At 41.1% G+C, this 26,547-nt stretch overlaps 1 protein-coding gene across 3 annotated transcripts; it reads right to left on the reverse strand.

Annotated features, from left to right (window-relative positions):
• Positions 1 to 335: 335 nt before the first annotated feature.
• On the reverse strand, positions 336 to 26,425 carry C10H16orf72 (chromosome 10 C16orf72 homolog). 3 transcript variants are annotated; one of them, XR_005227010.2, is made up of 5 exons: positions 25,927 to 26,418; positions 24,844 to 24,924; positions 19,040 to 19,315; positions 3,193 to 3,579; positions 336 to 850 (listed from the first exon to the last, which is right to left on the reverse strand). XR_005227010.2 is itself a non-coding variant. In XM_037910412.2 (5 exons), the coding sequence occupies exons 1-5, from the start codon at positions 26,150 to 26,152 to the stop codon at positions 815 to 817; spliced, it is 681 nt and encodes a 226-aa protein (XP_037766340.1). In that variant the 5' UTR covers positions 26,153 to 26,419; the 3' UTR covers positions 336 to 814. The 3 variants fall into 3 exon arrangements, 2 of the variants coding, with proteins under 2 accessions (XP_037766340.1, XP_037766339.1); XM_037910412.2 differs by having other exon boundaries at positions 3,518 to 3,579; positions 25,927 to 26,419; XM_037910411.2 differs by having other exon boundaries at positions 336 to 3,579; positions 25,927 to 26,425.
• Positions 26,426 to 26,547: the final 122 nt, after the last annotated feature.

Here is a 26,547-nt window from a genome sequence, read left to right on the forward strand (position 1 = left end):
CTCTAAATTTAACATTTAATTTTAATTTTAGTAAAATGCAAGCCAAGCTCAGTAGCCTCAGTGCAGGATGTCCTGTATGTAATTTGCGCCACACGTTCATGTTAAGTTTTGTTTACATGGTGACAAGACAGGTCAATTGTATGAGTTAAGTAGAGTCAGAGGAGAAAACAAAATATAAAGCATCCATTTCCCCCAAATAAATCAGGTCTGAACTGAATGTTTTCTGTACAAAAGAGAGAAACTTGCTTCTTGCTCAGATAGAGTGCCTGAAAGCAATATTCCACAATTTGAGTTTCCTACACTGGCACAAGAAATAAAGTCTTCAAAACCATGGGTACTGGAATTGAATGTTTATTTTTTTTAAAGAAACAATCTGCTCTCCTTCTGTTTATCAGGTGAATACATGCATTTTAGGTCTTTTTGGGAGGGGTTAACATTTAAAGAACAAGTAACATTTGGGGCTAAATGAAATACCAATGGAAGATGGTAAAAATAAGTCGTCAAATATTTAAGTTACAAGCAAAAAATATTAATGCAACCAGTTAGATATTAAAGCCTGCTTTCTCTTACCAAAAAAAATGGCACAAATCAAAAAAGCTTGATGAATTTAGTTTAAATGGTACTAAATTGAATGCAAAGCTTCAAAGCATTAACTTAAACAGAGGCATTTATTATTCCACTTGAAAAAAAATTAAAACAGATTAGGCTCCATGTGTAGTCATATTTGGATAGAGTTAAGCGTAAGTCACATTTAACCCAGTACTTTCCATAGTGTGGAGCTCCAACATTAGTACTACTACATGTAGTAACTGTCTCACATCAAGAAATCCCAATGTTCGGCATCAAAGATCTAAGGAAACAAAGATATCCTAAATTGGTTTAATTGCACAATTATGAACAAGTTCAACTAATAAGTGGAAGGGGGCTTCAGAATGTTTTCATCACTGAGTGGCACATTTGTCTATTCAAGGCTGATCATGACACCCACCTGCTGTTTCTATTTCATGGGTAAGAAATACCTCTGCTTATATCCTACAAGTAGGTCATTTTGCAGAATTAAAGTTGCTTTAACATCTTTTCTACTGTCTTACAATCCCATTTTACAAGTCAATCTTGGTTTAAAATGCGAAGTCTCATAGAATTGAAATTAGTTCTATACTTTATAAAAGAATTATAAATATCACACAAAGCCCTATGGCTTTAGGTCAACAGTAGTAACTTAATTGTACATACACTGGCAGCTTTTTTACGTGGTTTGCCGTTAGACCGCAAACAGATTAACCTTTTTTTTTTTTTAAATTTTATTTAAAGACTCTTAGATGGTTCCATGAACTGCAAACTTTTAGCACAGTACTATGGAACTGCTGAAGAACTCCTGAACCTGTTGATTTATATACAAATTAAAAACAAAATCATTCCTCTTAGAATATATAAAGATGGCCTCCAAAATTTTTGAAAAATACAACATGATGTATCCTGGACTTTGCCCTACCTTTGATGGAGAACTTCTATGCTAGAGGACTTTTTATCATAAAAAATTGAAACAGCTGTAACCCTGCCTCAGCTGCTCAAGCAGGAGAATGTAAACTAGTAGAATGTAAACTTACCTTAAATTGCTTAAGCATACACTCACTTGTGGCCAAGATATATTAGAACAGAGTTCAAAATCATGATCTAAGTTAGGCAGAAAACTAGAATAGAATTTTCAATATGGTGGTTCTAGCATAGCCTGGCCTCATCCATGTGTTAGATCTCTGTTTAGCTGCAAGTGAATGTAAGGCAAGCTTAAAGAATGTCTGTTTTCTATTACAGTGTGGACAGGGCCTCCGGTTCAAATATTCCCTCCTCCCCATCAAGTCAGCAGCTCTTCATCTCCTCACCTCTCCCTATTTTAGCCCTCCTCATAAGCAGAAGCTTTTGAATAAAAGTTCTTCGCCACAAAGAGGAAATCAAGATCAGATATTTCTAAACGTAAAAAAACTGTTTTAACTTAGAAATTGTTCTCCTTTAAGTAATGAGTTTTTGAAGTGTCTGCACTTAACAGTACTGATTTGCAGAGGGAGCATCTTTGATCCACACTTGGCTTTTTGGATTTAAGTTTAAACTGTGTAGCCAGTTTTCAACATTACATATTCATCAGGGCATTCAGTTAAAGACATTGTAAGAAAGCAGGTTTTATCTTTGAAAGCCATCCAATATGTTATCTTGCATTTACTGAAAAGAAAGATCTTTTCTTCAGAATTAAAACTAGAAGTTATTGTCTTAGCACTTGGCAAAACCTGCACATCACTTCATCCTAAAGATGTCACACACAAGCTAGTCACTCCAAGCAGTTTCCATAAGTGACCAGAAATCTTGCTCATCAGCAGACAGAACACAACCCTTTTCCAACTGTTCCCCATTCCCTCACCTCCCACCCCTCCCCAACATGGGCAATTACTTCACACAATGTAAAATGGGATACGGTTGTACACAATACCTACCCTTCACTAATACTGAACAAAAAAGCCTATTCTCCAATTACAGGACATCTTTCTCTAAATTTAGGTCAGCAGTGGTGCAGTCTGCACTGTTTATGTTTACAAGGATAATACCAGTAAGTACATATATGTTCTTAAACTGAAAATGTAAAACCCTATGAAGTTAATTGGGGAAAAAGTTTAATATTGCTACTTCAGAGCACTAAAACACACAAAGTGAATCCAATAAAGATCCTTGTATTGATTCAATATTAAGTATTAATTGCATGACCATCATAGCACCTCTTTACATTATCACACAATCACCAGAATTATCAACTGCTTTTAAAACTAAAAAGGGCACAGTCCAATATTTATAACTTGCACACTGTTACTATATAGAAACTAGGTGCCTTATACAGTGCTGCGAAAATGGAAGCCTGCAGATTTGACAAAGATGCCAAGTCATATTTTAGACAATTTCAGTCAAACTGGCAATACTGTTGAAGCAAATACTCAACACAGCAAGAAATAAGGACAAAGCATTCTATAACCAAATAAAACATCTGATATTTCCTTTCCCTTTAAGAATACAAGTAAGGTCACTTTTAGCCTTGGAACGGATACATGTTCGCCTATGATGATCTTGCTAACTACTACACAATATCTGATGTCCTCTGCTAAGAATATAGTTTAAGAAAGCCGTAGTTACAAGAGGCATCTACTGTAATACCTAAAACTTCCTTTATGGCAATTATTGAATTCACTTGTCTTAAACAGTGAATATGGGAAGATGGCCTCATGTTTCCTTTTCAATAGTACTCTGAGGATCAAGTGGCTTTCAAGCAGCATGGTGGGTTTGAAATTTTTGCAGTTTAGATCATTCGGTTGCGTTTATGAGTTGGTGAGTCTGTAATGACATCGCCACACTGGGCTGAGGTACGCTTTCTAGTTCCACCATTGTCCAAGTGGAGTGCCATTTCTTCTGATATGAAAGTGTTCAAATCAACATCATGGAGTCCATTTCTCCTACGACTAGCATTGGAACCACTGCTTACGTGAGTGGGAGAGCCTGGGGTACTTGAACGAACGCTTATACTAGCCATTGCACCACTAAGTCCTAGAAAAAAAGAAAGAAAGAAAGTTAAAAAGGCAATAATGCAAGACAGAAGATGAGCTAGTTTCCTGTGCATTTCACTGAAGTTTCTGTAATATGCTAGAAAATTCATAGGTCAGACACATTCCATTACCACTTGTATATATGTATGCCTGTGTAGGCACTGAAAGTCAGCCCCTTCTCAGCACATAGTGTATTCGAGCATGTAGAGCTGCTAAAGTTGCTTCCTATGCAATGCATATGAAATTAGCTGTTTAGAATCTCATGATAGGCATCAACCACTGGTGAGGAAAAAAACCTGCTTCACCCAAATCTAGATATATGAGCGTATAGACAACCTATCCTGAAACGTGTGCTTTCAATTTAAGCAGTAATCCATTTAAAAAATGAACTATTCTTACTATGTAAGTACTTTAACTATCCAGTTCGAGACTGTCCTAGTAATAAGTTTCTAGGGCATTTGATTTTGATCTGACTTGCCCTAACTCCCAGAATTACTCATACAAGTTGGAAACAAAAAGCTACATTTTCATTCGTTAGGAATTGCGTTGATATGACAAGACATTTATACAGCAGCCAAACTGAACAAGATTCCAAAAGTAGTAAAGCAAAGTTTTTACTTTAAAGTTGCTTATTCTTAGAAATGCCAAAAGATACCACTAAAGTTGTTTAAACAAGGCCTTAACTTGGCTGAGATGTCTGAATAAAGCTACGCAAACGTTTTAGAGATGGGCAAGGTACCTGTGACAGCATTTTGGATACAAGATTTGTGAACCATTTCTAGGTTGTGATCATTAGAACTTTTCCATTTTCAGTATCTGAATTAACACTATTTTACCGTTGAAATATTTGTGACTGTTCCAGATAATTACAGCAATATTCAACAACGTTCTCTGTTACATAAGCACACTAGAACATATTACTGCAGTGTAAGAATTTGGCAAAAGCAGAGAGTGTTCTAATACATGATCAGCCCTAATATGCCTGTGTGTTCCCACAGAAAATATGAATCTACCAATTCTTTCCCTACAAACTCATTGTCCTGATAATTTCAAGTTAAGATAAGCAAGTGCTCAGATTCATGACACCTTGTTATTTCAAGAGCACTTAGAAGGGAGTATAATTCGCTACACTGATTGCTAATCAAATGGAAGCTGTGAACAGAGAACAAAATATAATCAATATCATGTAGAAGAGCTTACTCAGGTATATTGGCAGAGCACAAAACAACGCAGCAGGAAAGGAAAGCAGCCAGCAGAACCAGATTGTCAACACACATCACTTCTAGCAAGAGGAGGAGTAAAGAAGCTCCTCTTGCTAGAGGTGAGAGTCTCATCCACTTGTTACAAAGAGTTCAGTATAGGATCTTGAATATATAACCTAGATCTGTATGGTCAACTTACAATCTATTTGGGGTATTATATCTGCCTACTTTCTTTGGGAATTTGACTTTAAAAAAAAAAGTCTGCTAGTGTTGCTGCAAGCAGCCCATACAAACTACCCTGAAATCTGACAAATGCATTTAAAATAAACTTAAATTTTCTTGAATAAATTAAGTTTCAAGTTTGTAAGGTTCATTAATTTTTTAAAATTAAATTTAGACAAGCTTTAAAAGTTCGTTTGTATTTAAGCTTCCTACAGGGGTTGTTTTCACAGCCCTGTGCTGCAAGACCACCAGCTTAACAAAAGTTCTCATTAAAAAAGGAAAATACAGGACAAACAACAAATAAAGTATTCTAAGTGCACGGAGACTCATGGACAGAGACTCCATGGATATTCATGCTACTGAAAGCTAGAGTGAAGTGCATTTAGAGTTAAAAACTAAATTGCTAGATTACGTGCCAGCATCACAGTACCTGCTTTTCCCCATAACACAAAAGTGAATGATCAGTAAAAGCAACATTAAAATAAGGTGATGCATCAGACAAGAAACGGAAAACAAGTCAGCACTTTGAGGTCCATTTCTAGTTGCCAGAAACCCCTTTGTGAGAGGACAGAGATAGGGAGATGGTATACAAAAGGTGCAGTGTGGTGGTGAGAGGAGAAACATACTAACAGGATAACTAACCTCTTGTATGTTAATACTGAACAAGGGCTTAAATGCTGCAAGCTGAGCCCTATGACCACAAACCAGCAATAAAATCAATGGGGCTCCCTCACAGAGCAGGTTGTAAGAATAGGTTAAGAATTCTGACGTTCTTCGTGGAAGCTTGTGTTTGTTTAGAGCACTAGTAAGTGCTTTTCCCAAACACATATCTAAAGCAAGATAAAAATCCAAGACATCCCCATAGGGGTCCTCTGGGCACTACCAAAATATCACTATTAAATAATGCTTCAATTCACAGAGTCACTGGAACAGACACTTTGCAAAAGCAAGAAAGGTCTTTAGATTTTGAAGACATATTTAACACAAAAATAAGATTTGTTTTACTATTCTTATGACTACCACCAAAATTACATAACAAACCTTTTTTGAAAAGCACATAGTATTACTAACAAGGAGTGCAGGGCAACAAGTGTGACGGTGATGCTTTTCCTGCTTATGAATTTACAACTCACATGCTGTCATAAATTTGCGGTTTTTGCAAATTACTAGAGAGCTACTTCTGGGGGCATTCTGCGCCAACAAATAAATTCTGCGCACAATATTTTAAAACTCTGCACATTTTATTTGTCAAAACAACACTACATAATCACACCAGTTTCAATTATTTTGGTAATTTATTTCAAAATACCTGTCAGCAAGTATGTCTGACCATACAGACACAAAAATTCCACCAGGAGTAGAGTGTTAAAGAAACCCCTATGACAACCCAGTTCCTGTTTCTCTGCCACCTTCCCCACACCAGAGCCCAGCAGGAGGGCCAGATACCCACAACCCCTTCCTCCCAGAGTACAGCCACACCTCCCACCCCCCACCAATACTCCTGAACATCCTCTCCCCCCAGAGCCCCAGCCCAAATACCCCCCTTCCCCCTCCAGGGCCCAGATACCCACCCCCCTTCCCCCCAAAGCTCAGCCACAGGATGGCCCCCCTTGCCCAGATATCCACACCCGCTACCCCCCAGACACCCATCCCCTCCTAGAGCCCAGCCACAGGGCCCACACCTCCTCCCCCACAGAACCCAGACACCCGCCCCCTCCCCTCCCAGAGCCCAGCCGTGGGTCCCTCTGTGAGCCCAGACACCCATCCCCTCCCCTCCCAGACATGCCTTCCCCCCACCGCCCAGACACCTGCCTCCTTCATTTACACCCCCCCACCCCCCGAGCCCAGGGATCCAGAGGGAGAAACAGACTGATGCTTGGTCCCAGGATTGTGTGGAGTTTCCTGTGCGCCGCCCTCTCTTTCCATCAGGGCATACTGGGAACTGCAGCCCCCAGGAACCCTCGAGCTCCCTCCCCTCTGCAGTGTCTTCTATGTGAGAGTTGGGCTCTGTTGGGTCGGGCAGCCCCTACTGGCAGCCAACTACACTGCAGCCCATTTCTATGGGAGAAAGGAAATTCTTCATGCACAATGTTAATTTCTGCAAAATTCTGCACTGCGCAGAACTTCGCCAGGAGTATACAGAGCCTGCACTATTAGTTATGTTGGTTAAATAGTCACAGTACCGATTGCATGACTGATGCAACTGATAAGTCTAAGTATCAGAGCAAGTTTCTCGTGAAGTTCTTAATTTGCACCATGTTGGTTAAGAATTGTAAGATTTACAAGCTAAAATACAAAATGATGAATAGAAAAATTTAGTGTTGTCTCTGGTATAGAATACCCAAAGGATCCTGAAAAAAAGATCAAATGTTTCAAATTCAATTTACAACAAAAAAGTTTGCTATTTGCTCCACTCCTCTTCTAAGGCTTGTCCAATATACACGTTCAGCATTAGTTCACGTAAATGGTCATCAACTTATGACACTTGTCCAACTTAACTTACTATTATATGCAACAACTATGGCAGCCAACAGACTACAGCACTTTGACCAGTCAAGATTCACTTGTGAATTCAGTCTTGCCTGTTTGACTTGTGCATGTAATAGAGGAGAGTGAACATTTTAAAGCCAAAGGTTAGTGAGCTCAAGGGCCAGAACTGAAGCTTCTTTTAAGTTGGTATTTCTGTAAGGACGAGATTGAGGTTTAGTTTCACACACCATTATCAAGTGCTACCTTTTTGAAAGAGGTCTGTCCAAGTGACAAAACAAACAATTGGATAAAAGTGATTTTTTTTTTTTAAAAAACAGATACCTAGCCCAGAACTGAAAAGCGCATTTGTTATGCCTGAAAAAAAAGTTAATTTATTTTTTTTAAAGATCAAGGTTGTGAAGGTTACAGTAGTGCCTGAAGCGTACACTGAACATCCACCTTACTTTTCAAGAGATTTAGATAAATTTGTATCATGGTACATTTAAATGCCCATGCAATAACCAGGACACATTTAGAAAGGTATTAAAATGAGACTACAAACAGGCCTGTAATTAACAAGGACCAGGGAACCGATTTTGAATTAACAACTTCTACGAAGAGAAAGAACACTGGAGAGCAATGATAATGTATCACAAGATGTACTTTATTAACTGTACTTTAACTTGCACTACTTCATATCAAATATGCACACTGTAGTGTATTTTGTAATAATGAGATTTAAGAAAGCTTTAATAGAGCACTCATTACTAATTTTGTCTCAGTTAACAGAGGTTAACATTACACACAATTTAATCCTTTTACTCAGGGTAAGCACAGCTCATTGTTCTCTTATAAATTGCTGTTCTGGTGACTGTTGTATCACAATTTAAAGCTATGTTACCAAATTCAAATATAGAAGGTTTAACAGATGCATTGTAGGGTAAGTTACTGAAATGGCAAATTGCCATTTCATGGCAGCTGGATGTTTGAAGGAGGATGTCAGTATTAACAGAATAATACTTTAAATTCAACAAGAAACAAAACATTGTAGAGCAGTGGTTTTCAAACTGTGGTCCATGGACCCGTGAGGGTCTGCAGACTATGTCTAAGGGGTCTGTGAAAGATTGTTACCATAGAACAGTGGTTTTCAACACGTCCATTAAAAAATTGTTTAGGGGCCAGCCCACAAATTAAAACTGTTGTAGGGCAATGACCCACACTTCAGATAAGACAATCCTTGTGTGATGAAACCATTCCAATAAACTAAAGGTTTATCTTCCTTACTGTATCAGGCTCTAGTTTTCAGCGTGCTCCTACTAAAAACACTACCCAAGCAACTAAATGGCTTAAGTGATTAGACTAACAGGAACAGATATTAGATAGCAGTAGTGAGAAGAAGAGAACATTAGTAAGGAATATAAGCTTTGCAGACATTTCACTATTATAAATTCTAGAGTAAGGAATAAGCTAACAACTTTTTTAGTGTCTGTGCAGGTAACTACGATATTTCAGCCACACAAGGTAGGACATTCAAACAACCTTCATATATGCTGTGTGTTACATTAGAGGGGACCTTTCATTGCATGATCAATGCTGGACAATCACCGTTTAGCACAAGAACTGCATTTTAAGTATTGGAGAATTGAAGCATGATTATACAAACAACCGTAGTGCACACAATAGAGAAACTAAGAAAAACGTAAAGCAAGAAGATTTTTTCCTCTTCGTGCTGCATCAAGACTGCATTTTTGAAAACTTCTGCTTGCTTTTGCATTTGAAATATTAGGCTGAGACTTCCTTCTCTTTATTGAAAGGCTTGAGATTGAGCAGCAGGAGCTGTACCAATTTAAACTGAAATTCAGCATGCCCTTCCCCTCAATTTAGGGGTGGAAGAAGGAAGAGGAAGAGTTCCAGGGTTAAGTTACAACGCTTGACATCATTATTCAGATTTTTTTTAACTGTTGCCAAAGTCTTCCAGTGAAGACAGGAAAGCAATACTAGTATTTCAAGTGCAAGTACAGTCAAGAGCCTTTTTAGAGTTTAATATTCAAGATGCATATATTAAGCATGAAAATCCATCTCAAAATATTAGCGGAAGCTGCAGTACATTAAAATTTGATGGCTGCTTCAAATAATTTCAGGTACAAACATTGAAACCTTACACATTAGCAAATTATAACATGAGCCTGAAATGGTTAACTAGAGAGGATATGTTTCATGAAGGAACTCAAAGTGCCATGCAGTAGAATAATGGTTTCCCATCTTTCATCAAGTTCACAAAAGAAGATTCATTTTGGAAGAAGAAGTGGTCCACTGGGAAATATTAACTTGTAACTCGAATGCAGATGACAACCAGTAAAGTCTCTGGACCAGTGTGAGAACCACTGTAGTTGAAGGGAAATAATAATCAGCAGCAAAATAGGAAGAGGATTTCGTTTAAGTAGCAATTACTGAAGTCTTCTGGATAATTTATCCAAGTTCCAGAGAAATTTTGGTTTGTTGAGATTAAATGTCCATTTAAAAAAATAATTAAGTGGAGACAGGAGGAATCATTATCTGAAGTGTACAATGGAAAGACAGGATTCATTGTCTATTGCTACATATAGCCACCTATTTACTGCCCCTCCCTACAATGCAATCCATGACACCAACTGCAAAAGTAAGATTTCATTCTTTATATAAGGCTGTATCAATCTATGTTAATGCAGAAGTGTCATACCAATAGTAAATACTCTCTACTCCACACATCTTATTCAGTACTGGGAAACTGATTGAAACTATAGTAAAGAACAAAACTGTCAGACACAGATGAACATAATTTATTGGGGAAGACTCAACATGGTTTTTGTTAAAGGAAATCATGCCTCATCTATTTGAGTTCTTAGAGGGTGTCAAGCATGTGGACAAGGGGGATCCAGTGGATATAGTGTACTTAGATTTTCCAAAAGCCTGTTTGACAAGGTCCCTCACCAAAGGCTCTTAAGCAAAGTAACTTGTCATGGGACACGAGGAAGGTCCTCTCATGGACTGGTAACTGGTTAAAAGGTAGGAAACAAAGGGTAGGAACAAATGATCAGTTTTCAGAATGGAGTGAGGTAAATAGTGGTGTTCCCTAGCGGTCTGTACTCGGACCAGTCCTGTTCAACATATTCATAAGTGATCTGGGAAAAGGGGTAAACAGTGAGGCGGCAAAACTACTCAAGACCATTAAGTCCCAAGCAGACTGCAAAGAACTATAAAAGGATCTGGAAAGTGAGACAAAACTGGGTGACTAGGAAACAAAACAACTGATGAAATTTGATGTTGATAAATGCAAAGCAATGCACATTGGAAAACAGAATCCCAACCATACTTATCAAATGATGGGGTCTAAATTAACTGTTACCACTCAAGAAAGATCTTGGCATTATTGTGGATAGTTCTCTGAAGACATCCACTTGTATACAGCAGCAGCCAAAAGAGCGAACAAAATGTTGGGAATCATTAAGAAAGGGATAGATAAGACGACAATCAATATCACATTGCCTCTCTATAAATCCAAGGTACACCCACCTCTTGAATACTGCATGCAGATGTGGTCACCCCATCTCAAAAAAGATACTGAATTTGGAAAAGGTTCAGAAAAGGGCAACAAATTATTAGGACTATGGAATGGCTGCCATATGAGAAGAGATGAATAAGACTGGGACTTTTCAGCTTGGAAAAGAGACGATTAAACGGGGATATGATAGAGGTCTATAAAATCATGACTGGTGTAGAGAAAGTAAATAAGGAAATATTTACTCATCATACAAGAACTAAGGGTCACCAAATGAAATTAATAGGTGGCAGGTTTAAAAACAAAAAAAGGAAATATTTCTTCATACAACGCACAGTCAACCTATGGAACTCCTTGCCAGGGGAATGTTGTGAAGGCCAAGGCTATAACAGGGTTCATCAAAAAAGAACTAGATAAGTTCATGGAGGATAGGTCCATAAATGGCTATTAGCCAGGATGAGCAGGAATGGTGTCCCTAGCCTCTGTTTTCCAGAAGTTGGGAATGGGTGACAGGGGATAGATCACTTGATTACCTATTCCGTTCATTCCCTCTGGGGCACCTGGCATGTGGCCACCGTTGGAAGACAGGATACTGGGCTAGATGGACCTTTGGCCTGACCCCATATGGCTGATCTTATGACTACAGCACACATTAACTCTGCCCTTCCCTTTCAACCCACTCACCTGCATATACCTTTACCAAGTACTATTTGCTATTGATGTTGTGTAGTAAACTACTCCCCCTCAAAGTACAAAAGTAAAAGGGTGATGGAAGGCTGGCATCTCTAGCAGGCAAAGTTACACATCTTTCTTATATACTAGAGAAAGAAGCCAGAGTGACCTTTTCAAATGGTGAAGAGAATGTGGTTGGGGATGACGTGGTGCCTAGATTAAATCATCAAGTAACCAGGTTAGTTTTGCTATGGTAGTAGTATTAGGGCTAGAGCAATTAAAACATTGTTAGAAGGTTTTTAGAGGAGTGATATCCATTAATTTAATCCACTTTATCAATGTTTCCCTAGATCCTTCACTCCCATCACTTTGAGGCTCACTGCATTTGTTCCAGAAGAATAGAGGTAAAAGAATCCCAATCACTGACAGACCCAGAGTTACTCCCTTTTGGTGAAGTACATTCAGAATGGAGTAGCAGAGACTGCTAAAACTCTGGAATACAGTATACACTGACCATGCATTTACCAATCAGAGCATTACAACTGAAGTGGCTTGAAAATGAATTATTTCAGCTATAGTGTTACTCCTCAGAAAACTCCAATGTCACATGCAGATCCCTCATAGACAAGGGTGCTACTTTACTATTCTAATAAATCAGAGAAAAGCAAAGCTGCAACAGAGATCCTGTGGCATAGGGTAAGATAGCATAGCAAGCATGCCATTCCTACTCATTTTGTGGGGAAAAACAGTGATAATGCATTAAACTCCTTAAGTACAGTATGTTGAGGGAGTTGTGATTAATTAAATGGTTCTAATACTGGTCTAGGGAGCATACACTGGTAGTCACAGGATGCTGGGTACTCCCCTCCAGCTGCTTCTAGTTTTTCAGGGTCTTCATTAAGGAGCACACGGATGCTCGTAGAAGTAGCTAGAAATAAAGAGCCAGTCTTTAAATAAAGAGTAGCTGCCTCTACTAGGAACTGCTGCTAGACAGAGGAATCAGTCACTATTTATTTTAGGGTTCTGTATAGTTCCCACCACCATACTACTGGTTCTAGATTGAGAGGAATGTGGAGGTGTTAGCATCTGGGAAGTAAGTAGGTGGGTGGGTGGGGATGAGGGGGCGCACAAGGAGACCAAGGAGCCATGTGGAAGAGAGCAAAAGTAGTTGAAAGGAGAACAAAGGGAGACTTCAGTGTGTAAAGATGATATGCTACGCTACGCTACGCTACAATATACACTTTTCTAACACTTTCCCCCATACACAATAGCCTTAGTTATTACAGGAACATTGATTGCATGATCACAAACAGGAAGGTACCTGGTCCACTAACATTAATGTAGGTGTCCTCTGAGAAAATTTGAGTGTTCCTTGTCTTTCACAGGAGATTAGTAGTTCAGGAAACAAGGGGAAGACCAAGTGAATTTCTACTTCTCGCAATCTTGTGACTAAGTTTCTTTACAGAACAGGTGTTCTAACAGTGGCTTGACAGTTTCAATTGAAAACTGGAATACACATGCAGAAAGCAAAGTTGTGGAAGCACGCATGTGTAATTAGAGAAAGCACACATATAAGTTTTGAAAATTTGGCCCTACAGTCTTCTTGAAGCTTTAAACTTGTTGCAAAGGAAATCTTGCAACAGGATCCAATATACTTTAAAATAGTTCCACCATAAAACAGTGCCTCATAAGAACGGCCATACGGGGTCAGACCAAAGATCCATCTAGCCCAGTATCCTGTCTTCCAATAGTGGCCAATGCCAGGTGATTCAGATGGAATGTACAGAACAGGTAATCATCAAGTAATCTATCCACTGTCGCCCATTCCCAGCTTTTGGCAAACAGAGGCTAGGGACACCATCCCTGCCCAACCTGGCTAATAGCCATTGATGGACCTATTCTCCATATGTACCACACATATCCCCATAAACGCCATAAGTTTTTGGTTTCTGTATTAATTTACAGCTCTTGTCATGCTTCAGGAAAAGCCAATCTGGACATCAGTTTATGTCAAATAGTTAAAATATACCAACAGTTCAAGTAGCTAAGCCATTCCCATAGAGAGGGAGCTTAAGCAGGTAGCAACCTGCAACATCACATTTGGTTTTGTGGCAGTGTTTGACTCCCTTTGGGTTAATGTAGTTTTTAAAAGTCTACCTTTAGCACACTGTATGAATTCAAGTGTACTGATGCTCAAGGCAAGGATATGGGAACAAATTAAGGGGTTCATTGGTTCATGATAGCATGTTCTCTGACTCCAGAATTTTTTTCATCTTATGTTAAATCAGAGAATCTTGCCTATGCAAAACACAAGTTGTCTTGAAGGAAAAGTTACAGTAACTAATGCAATTCAATGATAATACATAAACAAGTTTTCGAGATGATGGCCTGTACTTTATTTACCTCATCTTAGCATTGTACAGTACCTAACTTGATTTCCTTTTACATCTGATAAGACACTGGAATAGTTTCGATAAAACAATTCAAAGATATGGGGCTTGTCTTCACTACCAGGGAGATTGAAACTGCTGCAATCGATGCAGCGGGTGTTGATTTAGCGGTTCTAGTGAAAACCTATTTAAAATCGATGTCAGAGCACTCTCCAGTCAAGTCTTGTACTCCATGTCCCAGAGAAGAGTAAAGTAAATCAACCAGAGAGCATATCCTGTTGATGCAGCACAGTGAAGATAGCGTAGTAAGTCGACCTAAGCTATGTCGACTCCAGCTATGTTATTCACGTACCTGAGTAGCGTAACTTAGGTTGACTTACCCCGGTAGTGAAGACCAGCCCTAAGTAAGAACTGCTCCACTTTCAGAGATTTGGTAGACTGCTTCTCCTGCTTTGACTCAAAATCTTTGTTTTTTACTGCAAAGGCCTAACCTCCAAGTCAAGTCCACAAGAATGCCAGCTAAGAAATCTAAGAGCCCTATCATATCTCACATATTAAGTTAGTAGAGTTGGGGAGAGAAGGGAGATCAGTGGATTTTCACAAGTCTTTACAACACTTGCGAAGTTGATCACTGTGCAGGAACCTGAACCGTCTCTCTTCCCTACACATTTTGGGTAGAACTGCTCACTTTCCCAGACTAACCCATGGCTACAGGATGCATATTTTTTGGAAGCAGAGAAAAGAAATCCCTAAACAGATTCAAACAGCAACTACTCAGACACTTCAAACACCTTCCTACTCCTTTGTTCACATAGCTTCTCCCTCTCAATGGATTCTAAACACAGAGATAACTTCACAGATGTTATCAAAGATAACTCCATAGGAATCACTGTCTACACTCGAATACTTAGTTATCTCGCACATTCTATGATTTGCTCATATAAACCAAAAATTAGCCAATCAGAAGAACTGTAGGACTGATGCCCATTTCCGTGAAACAGACATTAAAAGACAGTTTCTTGAAGTGTCACTTTTTAATAAAGTATTAAGTACAAACATGTACTTAATGTTTCTTATGTGCACTTCTGTGCTCTTTGTTGTTCTACAAGTGCTGCTTTTCAGCAAGCTTTAGCAGAACAAGAGACAGTTGATTATACACAAGTCTCAGTGGCCAAAACTGCATATAATATTCCAAATCTTGAAAAACATCTGAGTTTTGGAAAAAGAGTCTAAAGATTGGTAAGGAGAACGATATGGAAAGTGACAGATTCTTGAATTCTGTCGAACGTATTCAGACAGAAGGAACTAGAGGAAAGCAGTCATTTTAAAAAGACTAGGTAAACACAAACCTGGTCACCAGATGAATAATGTAAGATAGGCTGTCTGAGGAAGAGACAGAAAATGTGTATCAGAAGGAACTAATCCAGTGGGTGATTTACTTGTAGAGTTGTACGTCAACTGAAGAAGTGGAAGGACATTTCTAGATATTTAGTACAATTGAAGAGTAGAGGCAGCCAGACAGGAACTTGATGAACTTTTTCATACAGTTTCTAAATTATTTACTCCTGGGGGAATTCTGCACTGCTGCATGCGTGCAGAAATATTCTCTTTGCTTTTCTGCAGAAAATTGTTTCTGTGGGGAAGCAAAGAGAAGCTTCACCAGTGCTCACTCACTCCTCCCCGGCAGCGTCTGTGGCAGTGTCTGTTTGGGCAGCCAGGGGAGAGTAAGTCACCCTGTGGTCTGGGAAGGGGTGGGGGATGACGACTGGGGATATCCAGGCCAGCCAGGAATGTTAGTCCCGGCTTTGGGGGGGTTGGGTGGGGTGGGGGAGAGGAGAAGACAGAGATGGAATTCCCCCTTCCCTGCACCGAGCAGCCTGGGGTTGGGTCAGATCAACCTCAGAAGCTTCCCCTAGCTGGCCTGCCAGAAGCTCTGAACCCTGGGAGGTGGGAGAGAACGACTTGGCAGGGGTTTTGGGTGCAGGTGGTGAGGCTTGATGGGGTGTGGGTTGGGTGCGGGGAGGTTCAGATACATGGGGGCTGGGTGCACAGGGGAAGCAGCTCCCCATACAGTGACTGCCTTCTCCCACTTCCTGGCCCCATCACTCCTCAGCAACAGGGCGAGGGATCACTGTACAGGGAGCAGCTCCCCCTGTCCACCCATACCCCTGGGCATCTGTACCCACCCCCCCATACCAAGCCCCCCGACTGAGCCTCATTCCCCAACATACCCAGAACCAAGCCTTCCCCTGCATTGGGAGCCCCCACACCCGTACCCCCACCCCATTGACCCCCAAGCAGCTGCACACTTACCCCCACCCCACCAACCCTCACACCATTAGATGCCCCCCACTGAGCCCTAACCACCTTTACTTGGATTCCCCTGCAGAGTCCCATTCCCCCTGCACCTGGAACTCCCCAACAAGCCCCAGTGCATTTAGATCCACCCTGCACCCAGACCCCCAGCAAGCTGCCTGCACTCAGATTGCACAACATAGAACCCTGGTACTCAAGGGATTTCTGCACCAAAAAAAATTTAAAAATTAAAAATTCTACATACTGTTATTTTGCCAAATAAGATTAATATAATCACACGATTTTCAACTATTTGCTGACAAATATTTTGAAATTACCAAAATAGCTGAAAATGGTGTGATTATATTGTTGTTACTGTTATTTTGACAAATAAAATATAAAGAATTTTAAAATAGTGTGCAGAATTTAAAAAAAAAATTGCACAGAATTCCCTTTTAATTATTAAAAGATACTATTACTTGCTCCTAAAGCAATGTAACTATTTTTTGCCTAGTAGTTATTAAGTCTGCCCGCATAAATCCTAAAGAATGGCACCTAGCAGGCATGCGAAATAATTCAGCCACCTACATGATGTAGCCACCACCAGAATCAGACTGCCACCCTCATCTCCAGTTGCCCTGTAACTTATGAATATGAACAGTAACCCAATTAATGGTGTGTTTACTATATGAATTTTGGTTTTGTTTAATTGGGGCCGTAAGGGGGGGAAAAAAAACTAAGGCCAAAAGAAGGGTTCCAGCTCAGCCACTTCTCCACAAACACTTGAAGGTTAAGAGACAATGTCATTACAGGAAGAGGCCCACACACAGAGATCAAAAAGAGACTCTCTCAAAAGGAAAGGGAGTTGTTATGCAGAACCAGAGAGACCAAACCAAGCATTCTGTATCTTATTATCTTGGCTGTGGCTTTGCTATTGGAATTCTTTCAGTTTATAACCAAGTCTGTAGTGTCATAGCACTGCACTCTTTTTAAGTATCTCCTCAACTGAAGATGCCAGCAGCCCATTATTTATTTCCATGCACACCCATTTCCTCCACCTGGTCCTGCTTCCATCTCCCTAACTCAAGTTTTAATTTATTCAGTCTCACAGGACTTATTTTGTAATTTATTTCTGGGCTGGCCCATCCCATCATTTTATAGTTTAAGGACTCTGCTCATTTGTGTTCTCATCAAGATTTTAGAAGACCCAAAGAATGGAAAAGGTTTAGGATGCTTTGAGTAGAGAAGTCATAACACTGGAGGTGCTGGGATTGTTTCACTCTGAAAGGATGAAGACATGAGAGATGAGTGTATAAATTATCCATTGTGAATAATTTTTAATTAAGGTAAAAGGTGAAAGCACTTAACAGTGCCAGCAATAAAAAGCAAGTAACCATCCATTTAGGTATGAGAGTATTAGAATATGGACCTTTGTTAAATTAAAGCTACCTAGGAGAAAAGTTGTAAACTGATTCCTAGTAAGGGCTGGGGAAAAAAGAAACCAGTTCCTAGGGTTTGGGGGCCACACCAAGAACATTATGGCCCACATAAAAGTTTAAACGCCTAAATTGTGTACCTGAATCAATTTCTCTAAAGCTAACATCACACTTTTAGACAGTAAGAACCATTCCTCTAACATACACCCCTGAATCACATTATCTTAATGAGAATTCCTAGAAATAAAAATGGCAGCTGTGCAGTACTAGTAATGGCTTCTCTCAAAGTGCTACAGCTTTTCCTGTAAGGAATATTCTCCTATGAGCATGGCTTGAAAGATGCCTTCACTAGTAGGGCAGGGAGCAATGAAAAGCTGACCAAAGTTTGACTGATCCACTCAAGAACAAAGGCAAATCACTCGGCCCATTCCTGACCAGTCAGGATGCTAATCATACCAGTGAAACTGGGAAACTGACTAAGCAAAGCAGCAGTGCATTACTAAAAAAAACAGGTAAGAGGGAGTGTTGGCCAATTAAGAACTCCCTCTTCCTAGGAAAAAGGCAAAGGGACAGTAAAGGTAAGACAACAGGCTCCCCAGAAGCAGAGAGAGGAGAAAACAAAACTGAAACGTGGATTTCACCTGTCACTGGAAGGCAGAGACATCAAAAACTAAACATGAAAGGTGCCATCCACTCTTCTACCAATGGGTAAGATCAACGCTTTTATAAAAAGCCTGTTTCCTTTCCAGAACTCAGGTAAGTATGGCTTTTCAATAGCATGTTCCAGAAACTGGTTCTGAAGATATAGACTGCACCCCATCATCAGACCTGGCACTGATCAGTAAATGACCTGTACATTTTTTGCATCCTTTCTTCAACATGAAATCATTTTGCTGAAAGAGGGTGGCTACAAGTGCATCCTAAACTCACTTTACAAGACCACTGCTGCACAAGATGCCAATTTCAAAAAATGATTTGCTCCTTAATGCAGAAAAACTTTTGCCTGCACTTAGAATTTAACAATTGTACCACATCTTAGCAATTAACTAAGATGTTAATACCACATAACCCCTTCAGAGCAAGTGAATAAGTGCCTTTACTCTAGTGTTACCACTCTGGTTACACTGTAGCAAAGGGAGCCCCAAAATAAACCCCAAAGCTTAACAGGAAGGTATGCTCCTCATTTAGGATTCCCACCCATCTTTAAAAAAGAAATATTGAAAAAGATTAATGTTACCATGCAGAGCTATGGCTTCACGGAAGGGCTGCAAATCAGTCTCTACAGATGAGCTAGTTTCTGTTGAAGTAGCTCGGTTAGGGGATACTACAGTTAGTCTTGGGGGAGCTCTAGAGTTTCGTGGAGGAGGAACTTTTCCACATAGGAAGCTGATCAAATCTTCTCTACGAATAGTTCTTCTGCGTTTTTTAACCCAAGCTAACACATCCTTATTGCGACGCTGATAGCCGATTTGAATTCCTACATCAAAGCTTCGTTGATGAGCATCCACGCTTTCTGAAAAAAAGAAGACAAAGAATGTTCTTAAGTGTTGCATATGAAGCAGAATAATTAGTCTGTTGCTTTTTCATTCATAAGGGTTACCATGTGTCTGATTAGACAAGAATGAGACTGCAAGAGACCACAGCCCATCCCAGTTCCCTCATGTTGGAGTTCAGAGTAACACTTTTCCAACATCTTCAAGAGACACAATCAAGACAAACATTGGTATACACAAGCTTAAAAGTTGCCTTCATAGAAGACAGTTTATATTCTATACATATTAAACCGCTAAGCAGGGGTGGTCTCTTTTCAATGTTTGCATAGGACCCAACACTGCAGTTCCCAATCCCAACTTGGTGTTTATGGTGCTATCAGAAGTATTTGCTATAAATAAGTGAGGATGATTATACTCAGGTTTTGATGTAAAGGGTCAGAGAGTTGTGTTTAAACTGAAGTAGTTTAAAACTAAAGCATTAACTATGGTATTTCAGCTACGTCACTACTTAATAGTGGAAATTTTGAAGAGATCATCAAATCTAAAGTCAATTTAAACAAACTGAAGAGCAATTTCTGGTATTACACTTGAGCAAGTCCCCCTAACGAGTTTTGGCTTTTTATGCTCCCTTTTAAAGTTATTCTCTTCCACTGTGTGCAAGAATATCCACACAAACTAGGGAAACAAGCCAAACACCAAGTGTTATCACACAAAACCTCTTGTCCTTCTGCTCTAGGTAAACAATTTTCAGAGGTGTGATTTCTTTAGAAAACATCCCTTGAATTCAAGGCAGCCATGCATAACTAGTACTTTAGCAATGTTCCAAGCTTCATTTTTTGTAAATTGTCTCATGTGGGACATCTTGTATTATTCCCTAATTATATTCATGAATTTATAATCCATGAAGGTATATTTTGTAAAAGCCTTTCATGCCTTCTACTTGCAAAGCCCAGTACAAGTTTAGTGCACAAAATCTTAGGCTGGATCTCACTCAGATATTAGATCTCCTATGAAGTTGAATTTCATTCTGGATACTGACGTGAGTTGTCATGCTGTGCTTTCCACTTTGTTATTTTCTAGTAGATCCTTTCAGATCATTTGATCCACTTTAGAGGAGTTTCTAACAACTCTAGCTAATTAGACCAAGAACTACATCAGTATGTTACTGAGATCATAGTCACATATTATATAGGACATATAATGTTCTGTACTCCTTAATTATGTTCATTCTACTATTTCTGCCACAGCAGTTTCTTCTCAGTGCTTTGCCAACAGTTATTTCAGCATATGAACAAGTAAATAAGACACCATGTTTGCTCTTGCTCCATAATGAAGACATGGAGCTAAATGTTGGAAAGTCCACTCCAATTTCCTTTACTTAAATGTATTTTTTCTGAAAGATTAAGAACTTGGCAATGTTCCTTAATTGAGTGTTTCTGAAGCTTTGGTGTTTTTCCCCCCGATTGGGGAAACACTAGTAAACAAAGAGTCCTATGCCTAAGCCATGTCAATAGCGCCTTCATACTTGTTTATTCAAATAAGGTTTCTCACTGAAACAGCATTATACACTATTTACCTGCAAGCCAGCTTCCAAACTGCCAGATTATATTTGAGAATCAAGGTCAATAGAACAATCATTTAAGATTTGTTTACAAGGCACCGTTACCTGATTCGTGTATAAAGTGTTTATTCTGACCACAACCAGTAGGAATGCTTCAGCCATCAACAGAGTTTAAAAATTAGCAGCACTTCAAACTGCTTCTAGTTAAAACTTTGGGACATGGTATTTGCCGAATATGTTTTGGATGTGTTTAGTGTATAAAGTGTAGATATAAACACAAATATACAATTTCACATCCTTTATGATAAAAATATTTGAAGTGGTAAGCCTATGAAAGATTCCTCCTCCATATTAATATTCTGATGTCCAAGTCTAATAGTTACTATTCAGACAGGATGCTCAATTCACACTGTTAAAAGGAACACCAAAAAGATTATAGTTAGAGAAACAAATAACTCTCAGTTTATCATGTGCATTAGACAGTATTTTGCCTGGTCAAAACCACAATATTTATGTTGATTTTATCACACAACTAAAGAAACATTTTTGAAGACTAGGAAAATATGAGATTACAAAAGATGGTGGAAGGACTCTGATGCAGATCTACTTATAGAAGCTACTAAGAACTCTAAACTAGTTTTCAAATTGACAGTGTTCCTTCAATTGCTTGCCAGGATCACCTTCAAACACAGAAAAGTAAGGGGACAGAACAGAGTCACATAAAGCCATCACGGTTAAGTGCCATCTACACTAAGAAAAGTAGTCTGTTGTGGAGATCCACTAACAATGGGTGACCACGATCTCCAGTCATATGGTGCTGAAGGCATTTGGCTGCTAGTGTAGATGGGACAAGCCTTGCCTTCATTAGGAAAAAAGCTGTTTTAATATAGTATAGACGAGGTAATTGTAGTTTTAACACATAGCTGATCTAGGTCAATCCTACACTCCCCTTAAGGTTCAGCTCCATCAACTAAGACTACAAATAACTAAACTTGTGTTAAAGCTGATTTGTCTAACCTAACACCTAATATCCTAATGAACATATCCCTTTTTCCTAGTGAAGTCATGGCCAACAGGATTTCTAGACATCACATTCCAACAGGTCTCTAGCACACTTTCTGGAATGGTACTGAAAAGTTGTGTCCCCTCTGAACAAGCAACCAAACCATTTTCAGGGCAAACCAAGTAGGCTCTGGAGGACAGTTAGTGAACAACAGCCCATTTTCTTTGTTTAGATGGACATTTTGTCAGTAGATCTAAAAAACTTAAAATACTCTTGGTGCCCAGTGCTGCAACTGATTGGACAATATGTACAAACGGTGATTAAATGCTAAGAGCTGAATCAAGTTTAAAAGTGAAAGCTATATGCAGATAAATTGAGGTGTGAAGGAGAACTGAATAGATTTGAAAAACATTGTTTTATTGTTTATTCAGATCTCATTAGGGCCAGATCTCAGGAAAAATTTTTTTTTAAAAAGATGCCAGTAGTTTGTTACCAAGTAAAAAATGGGTTTAAGTACATTTAACAGATGTTCCTGATGTAGGCAGTTTGAGATGCTTGATTCATCATACAATATTCCTTAGATGACTTTTTTTGCAACTTCGTATGAAGCACACTGCCTCCCACACCTTTGATAGTAACCACAATAAACCAAGTCTTAAAGAGCAACAAGAACGTTTAGAACTTTTTAGTATTACATCAGTGTTTACCATTCTACCCTGCTAGCTCTCCTTGTGCATAGCTTTATTCAGATGGATTCTGTCCCCTTGAAATGTAGGCAATTTAATGTAGTCCATTAAAGAGACAGTTTTAAATACCTGAAACACATTGCCTGTGTGTCTTTTTACAAGCCTACTTTGACTCCCCCCCAGCCCCCCAAGGTAGTCCTGGTCTACACTTTCTAAATTCTGAAAAATTCACACCCCTGAGCACAGCAGTTAAGCCAACCTCATTCCCCACATAGAATTCTTCCATCGTCCTAGCTGCGTCTTTCATTGATCTCGCTACTGCTGCTCCAAGCAGCTGATTACTGACATTGATTGAAACACCCCTTCCATCAAAGTAACCATCTATGCTAGGGCAGTACAGAACCCATAGTGTAAACATGGCTGCAGCCAATAAGACTTCATAGAGGAAACAGTGAAACTGACTTTGACAAAGGCTGTGAAATACACAAGAGACTAAAAATACTCAGTAATTTCCATTGCTACTTGGAAGAAAAACAGGTAAACGTTTTCAAAAAGGTTTGTAATTTAATGACTATCAATTTATCATGTAATCATTTAATTTAAATGATCTTATTCATGTGAGAGCCAGATCATTTTAATTTCATGATAATATATTTTCAAGTTATTCTGTTACATAATCATGGCAGAACAATGCCATAAATTTATTTTTTCTTGCAAAACTTTAAATCAAATTCTTAACTAAATCCAAGAAGTCCTTCCTAAAGTGGGGAGGTGCTCTGAAGAGCCACAATAATCGATAATAAGATTCCAGTTTATCAAAATTCACATATAGGCAGTAGATATTCGAGCCAGATTATAGCTCTGATTTACACAACAGCTCCTATTTATCAAGTAGTGATAGATGATAAAGTGGAAGCTCTGCTGTAGTTTGACTGTCATCAGGGAAATATGGCTGATTAACACTTAGTAGCTGCCAAGACAAAGCCTAGGACTAGTGTTTCTGGCTATTCCTTCAGGCCCACGTTCCATTTGGAGAACTACATAAACAGCAGAGATTACAACATCAATTTCACTAACTCTTCATGGATGGTCTACTATAGATACACAGAGATGTACTGTATATGCATTTTTCCAAAGGAGAAGCAAGTCTCCAATGTAATGGTTACACATCTACTGTTTCCTCCCCATTTATCACTGCATGGTGAGAAGCCTGATCTGTTCTCAGAAATACTACACTGCTAAGCTCAGTACAGTCATTTAAAACAAATCCATGGATTGACAAAATCAGCCAAGTGCTAACAATCAAAGATAAAGCATGCATATACATGGTTCCATGTAGAATTCTAGACATGAAGAAAAACAGATATGCAGCTAAACAAAATCATGCAAGAACAAACAAACTCAAGCAAAGGGGTAGTTTATTTTAGGGTTCTCCTTTTGACTCATCACCATTAGCGAACAGACGGTAATGAGAGCCACGCTGCAATAGTTAGCATTGTTCAGAAGGCTGATTTGGGAAAGTCACTGAATGTTTCTGTTCCTAGCAGGATCATTCTGCAACAGTGACCTATAAGTACCTTTTCCAATCAGAGGCTAGAGATTGATAGTTAAACTCAGTGTATCTTTGTAGAAAATTTAAGTGTCATGATACTCTGTCAGTTACAGTTGAGGAACAGAATTTTTGAAAGAGTTCCTAATCAAACTGCTAAACATGACTTTACATTTTTGTGCATCATAGGTGTCCAGCAGATTGTTTGTACATTACAATATTAGTGAAAGTTAACTTTCCCGATTCCCTTTGGACACCTTAAGTAGTCACTAAAAGAGGTAAGCATTAATTTAACGGATACAGGTAAGAGATCTAACAAAGAATGAGCATCACTGTCCTATAACCAAATTTCAACATTGGCAGACATTAAACCTTACTTAAAAAAAAAACCCCCACACACAACCTCTGAGCAGAAGAGCTTCATCTGGAGCATGAAGTCTGCCTTTCAACCAACTTATTTTAAACCTGCAAGTTATACAAAGGTATCACTGTCAAATACTATGCTATGGCCTGTTGTACTCCTCTCCTGAGCTTATCAGAATGACATGCACATGTTAAGAGGTCCTTGTGCAAGAGCCCAGGAGTGGAACAACTTAAGTGAGTCACTCACATGAGCCAAGAAGAAAGTTAGTTGCTGCCAAACTACAGTGGCCAAGGAAAGGTTACAAGATTCAGGCAGCAGCTTGGATTTCATGAGTAAAGCCAGCACTTGGGAGCAGGGTGGGGATAGCACCCGGGCCGGCCCTTACCTTTGTAGAGGTTGGTGACTGCGGTGGCGGCATTCTGGAAGGGGACCCAGAGGGAGAGCCCTGGCTGCTGGCACACCCGGTCTGCAGAAGTGGAAGGACACACACGCTGTTTATTTTGGAGGCACTAACTCCGAACGGCCATGTTAGGTTTCGCCATTTTGTTCAGCCTCCCGGAGACAGCCCGGGACCGGGGTGTGGCTGGGCCGACCGCGCCCGCTTCCCGGAACCGGGATAGGCGATGGTGCCTCAGGACCGCCGGCGCAGCGCCCTGTCCTGCCCCCTCCCCTCAGAACCCAGTGCACAATGGGGCCGGCCCCGCGCTCGCCATTTTGTCGGTGCCTCTCCCTGGGCTAGACGGCAGGAGCCGCCTTCGGGAGGCTAGGTCCCCAGTTCTCCCCCCCTCGGCTGCTCTGCGGGTCACCAGAGACCCCCTCTCGCCCTCCCCCCCTCCGGGATGGGTCTAGGCGGACGGACCCAGTCCCTCGCTCCCCCCGGCGGTCGCTTAGCGCTGCCGGGAGTCTGCTCCTCCCCTCACGCCAAAGGGCCCCCTCACCGCCATCCCGGGGCCGATCCCTTCCACCCCCCCCCCCCAACCCCCGCCATTTTGGGCGATCTCTGGGGAGGGGCCGGGGCTCCAGACACAGCTGGAGACAGGAGCCGCGGAGGGGGACCGAGGGCGGCGGGTATCCCCGGGGGCGTCCCCTGCTCCAGGGGGGCTGGAAGGGTGATTTCCAGGGCAGCGGCGGAGGCGGCGACTCCGCCTTACGCCATTTTGTTTTCCCATCCGTCTCTATGGGTAGGTGCGGAGCCCCCGCGCCTCACACTGCCCGAGGAACCCCCTCCCCCCACCGCCCCTATGCGGAGCCGCTTCCCCACCACACCCCCTCCGGCTTCCCCTGAGGCCTACCCCGAGCGCCCACCCCCTCCCCGCAGGATTCCTGGCTCACTCCTCAGCCAGCTTCTCGGCGGAGCCTCCCCCTCCGCGGTAGAGCTGCGTCGCGCCGCCCCCCCTCCCCTATGCTCTATGGCTGCCCCGGCCCGGCCTACGCCACGCCGGGCGCCCCGCAGGCCTGCCCCGCTCACCCTTGTAGAGCTGCGCCACGGCGGTGGCCGAGTTCTGGAAGAGGTGCCACAGCTTCTGCTGCTTGTGCTCGGGCTGCGCGGCGGCCGCCGCCTCCTCCTGCAGCTCCGGGGCCAGCGCCTCCTCCTGCTCGGCCTCGGCCAGGCACTGCCGTTCCCACTTGCTGAACCAGTGCTCGGGCCCGTGCTCCTGGATCTCGGCCTCGCCCTCCTCCTTCTTGTCCTCCATCCTCCGGCCGGCTCACCTCCTCCTCCGCCGCCGCCGCCTCGCCCAGACCCCCGTCACTCGGCAGCGCTCGCCTGCCCTCCCCGCCGGCGGAGGCCGGCCGGCCGTCCGGGCTGCTGCTGGGGCCGGGCCGCTCCTACCTAACCCCCATACTCTCGGCCTTCGCTCTCCCAAGCACCAACCTCTCCGCCGGCTCCAACCACACTGAGCCGCAGACGCCGCCCCAATCCCAGTAAAACCCCAGGAAAGGCAGCTGCCGAACCTGCTGTCAAAAAAGACCCGCCCCTCGCTCTCTCACTGGCAAGCTTGGCTCCACCTTTGCCGGTTTGAGCGGCAAAGCCCACATCGATTGGATAACTGCGTGCCCATCATCAAGCCAGTGTCACAAAGGGGCGGGA

This window comes from Chelonia mydas, chromosome 10, assembly GCF_015237465.2.
Source record: "Chelonia mydas isolate rCheMyd1 chromosome 10, rCheMyd1.pri.v2, whole genome shotgun sequence".
In the NCBI taxonomy this organism is placed as follows: domain Eukaryota; kingdom Metazoa; phylum Chordata; order Testudines; family Cheloniidae; genus Chelonia; species Chelonia mydas.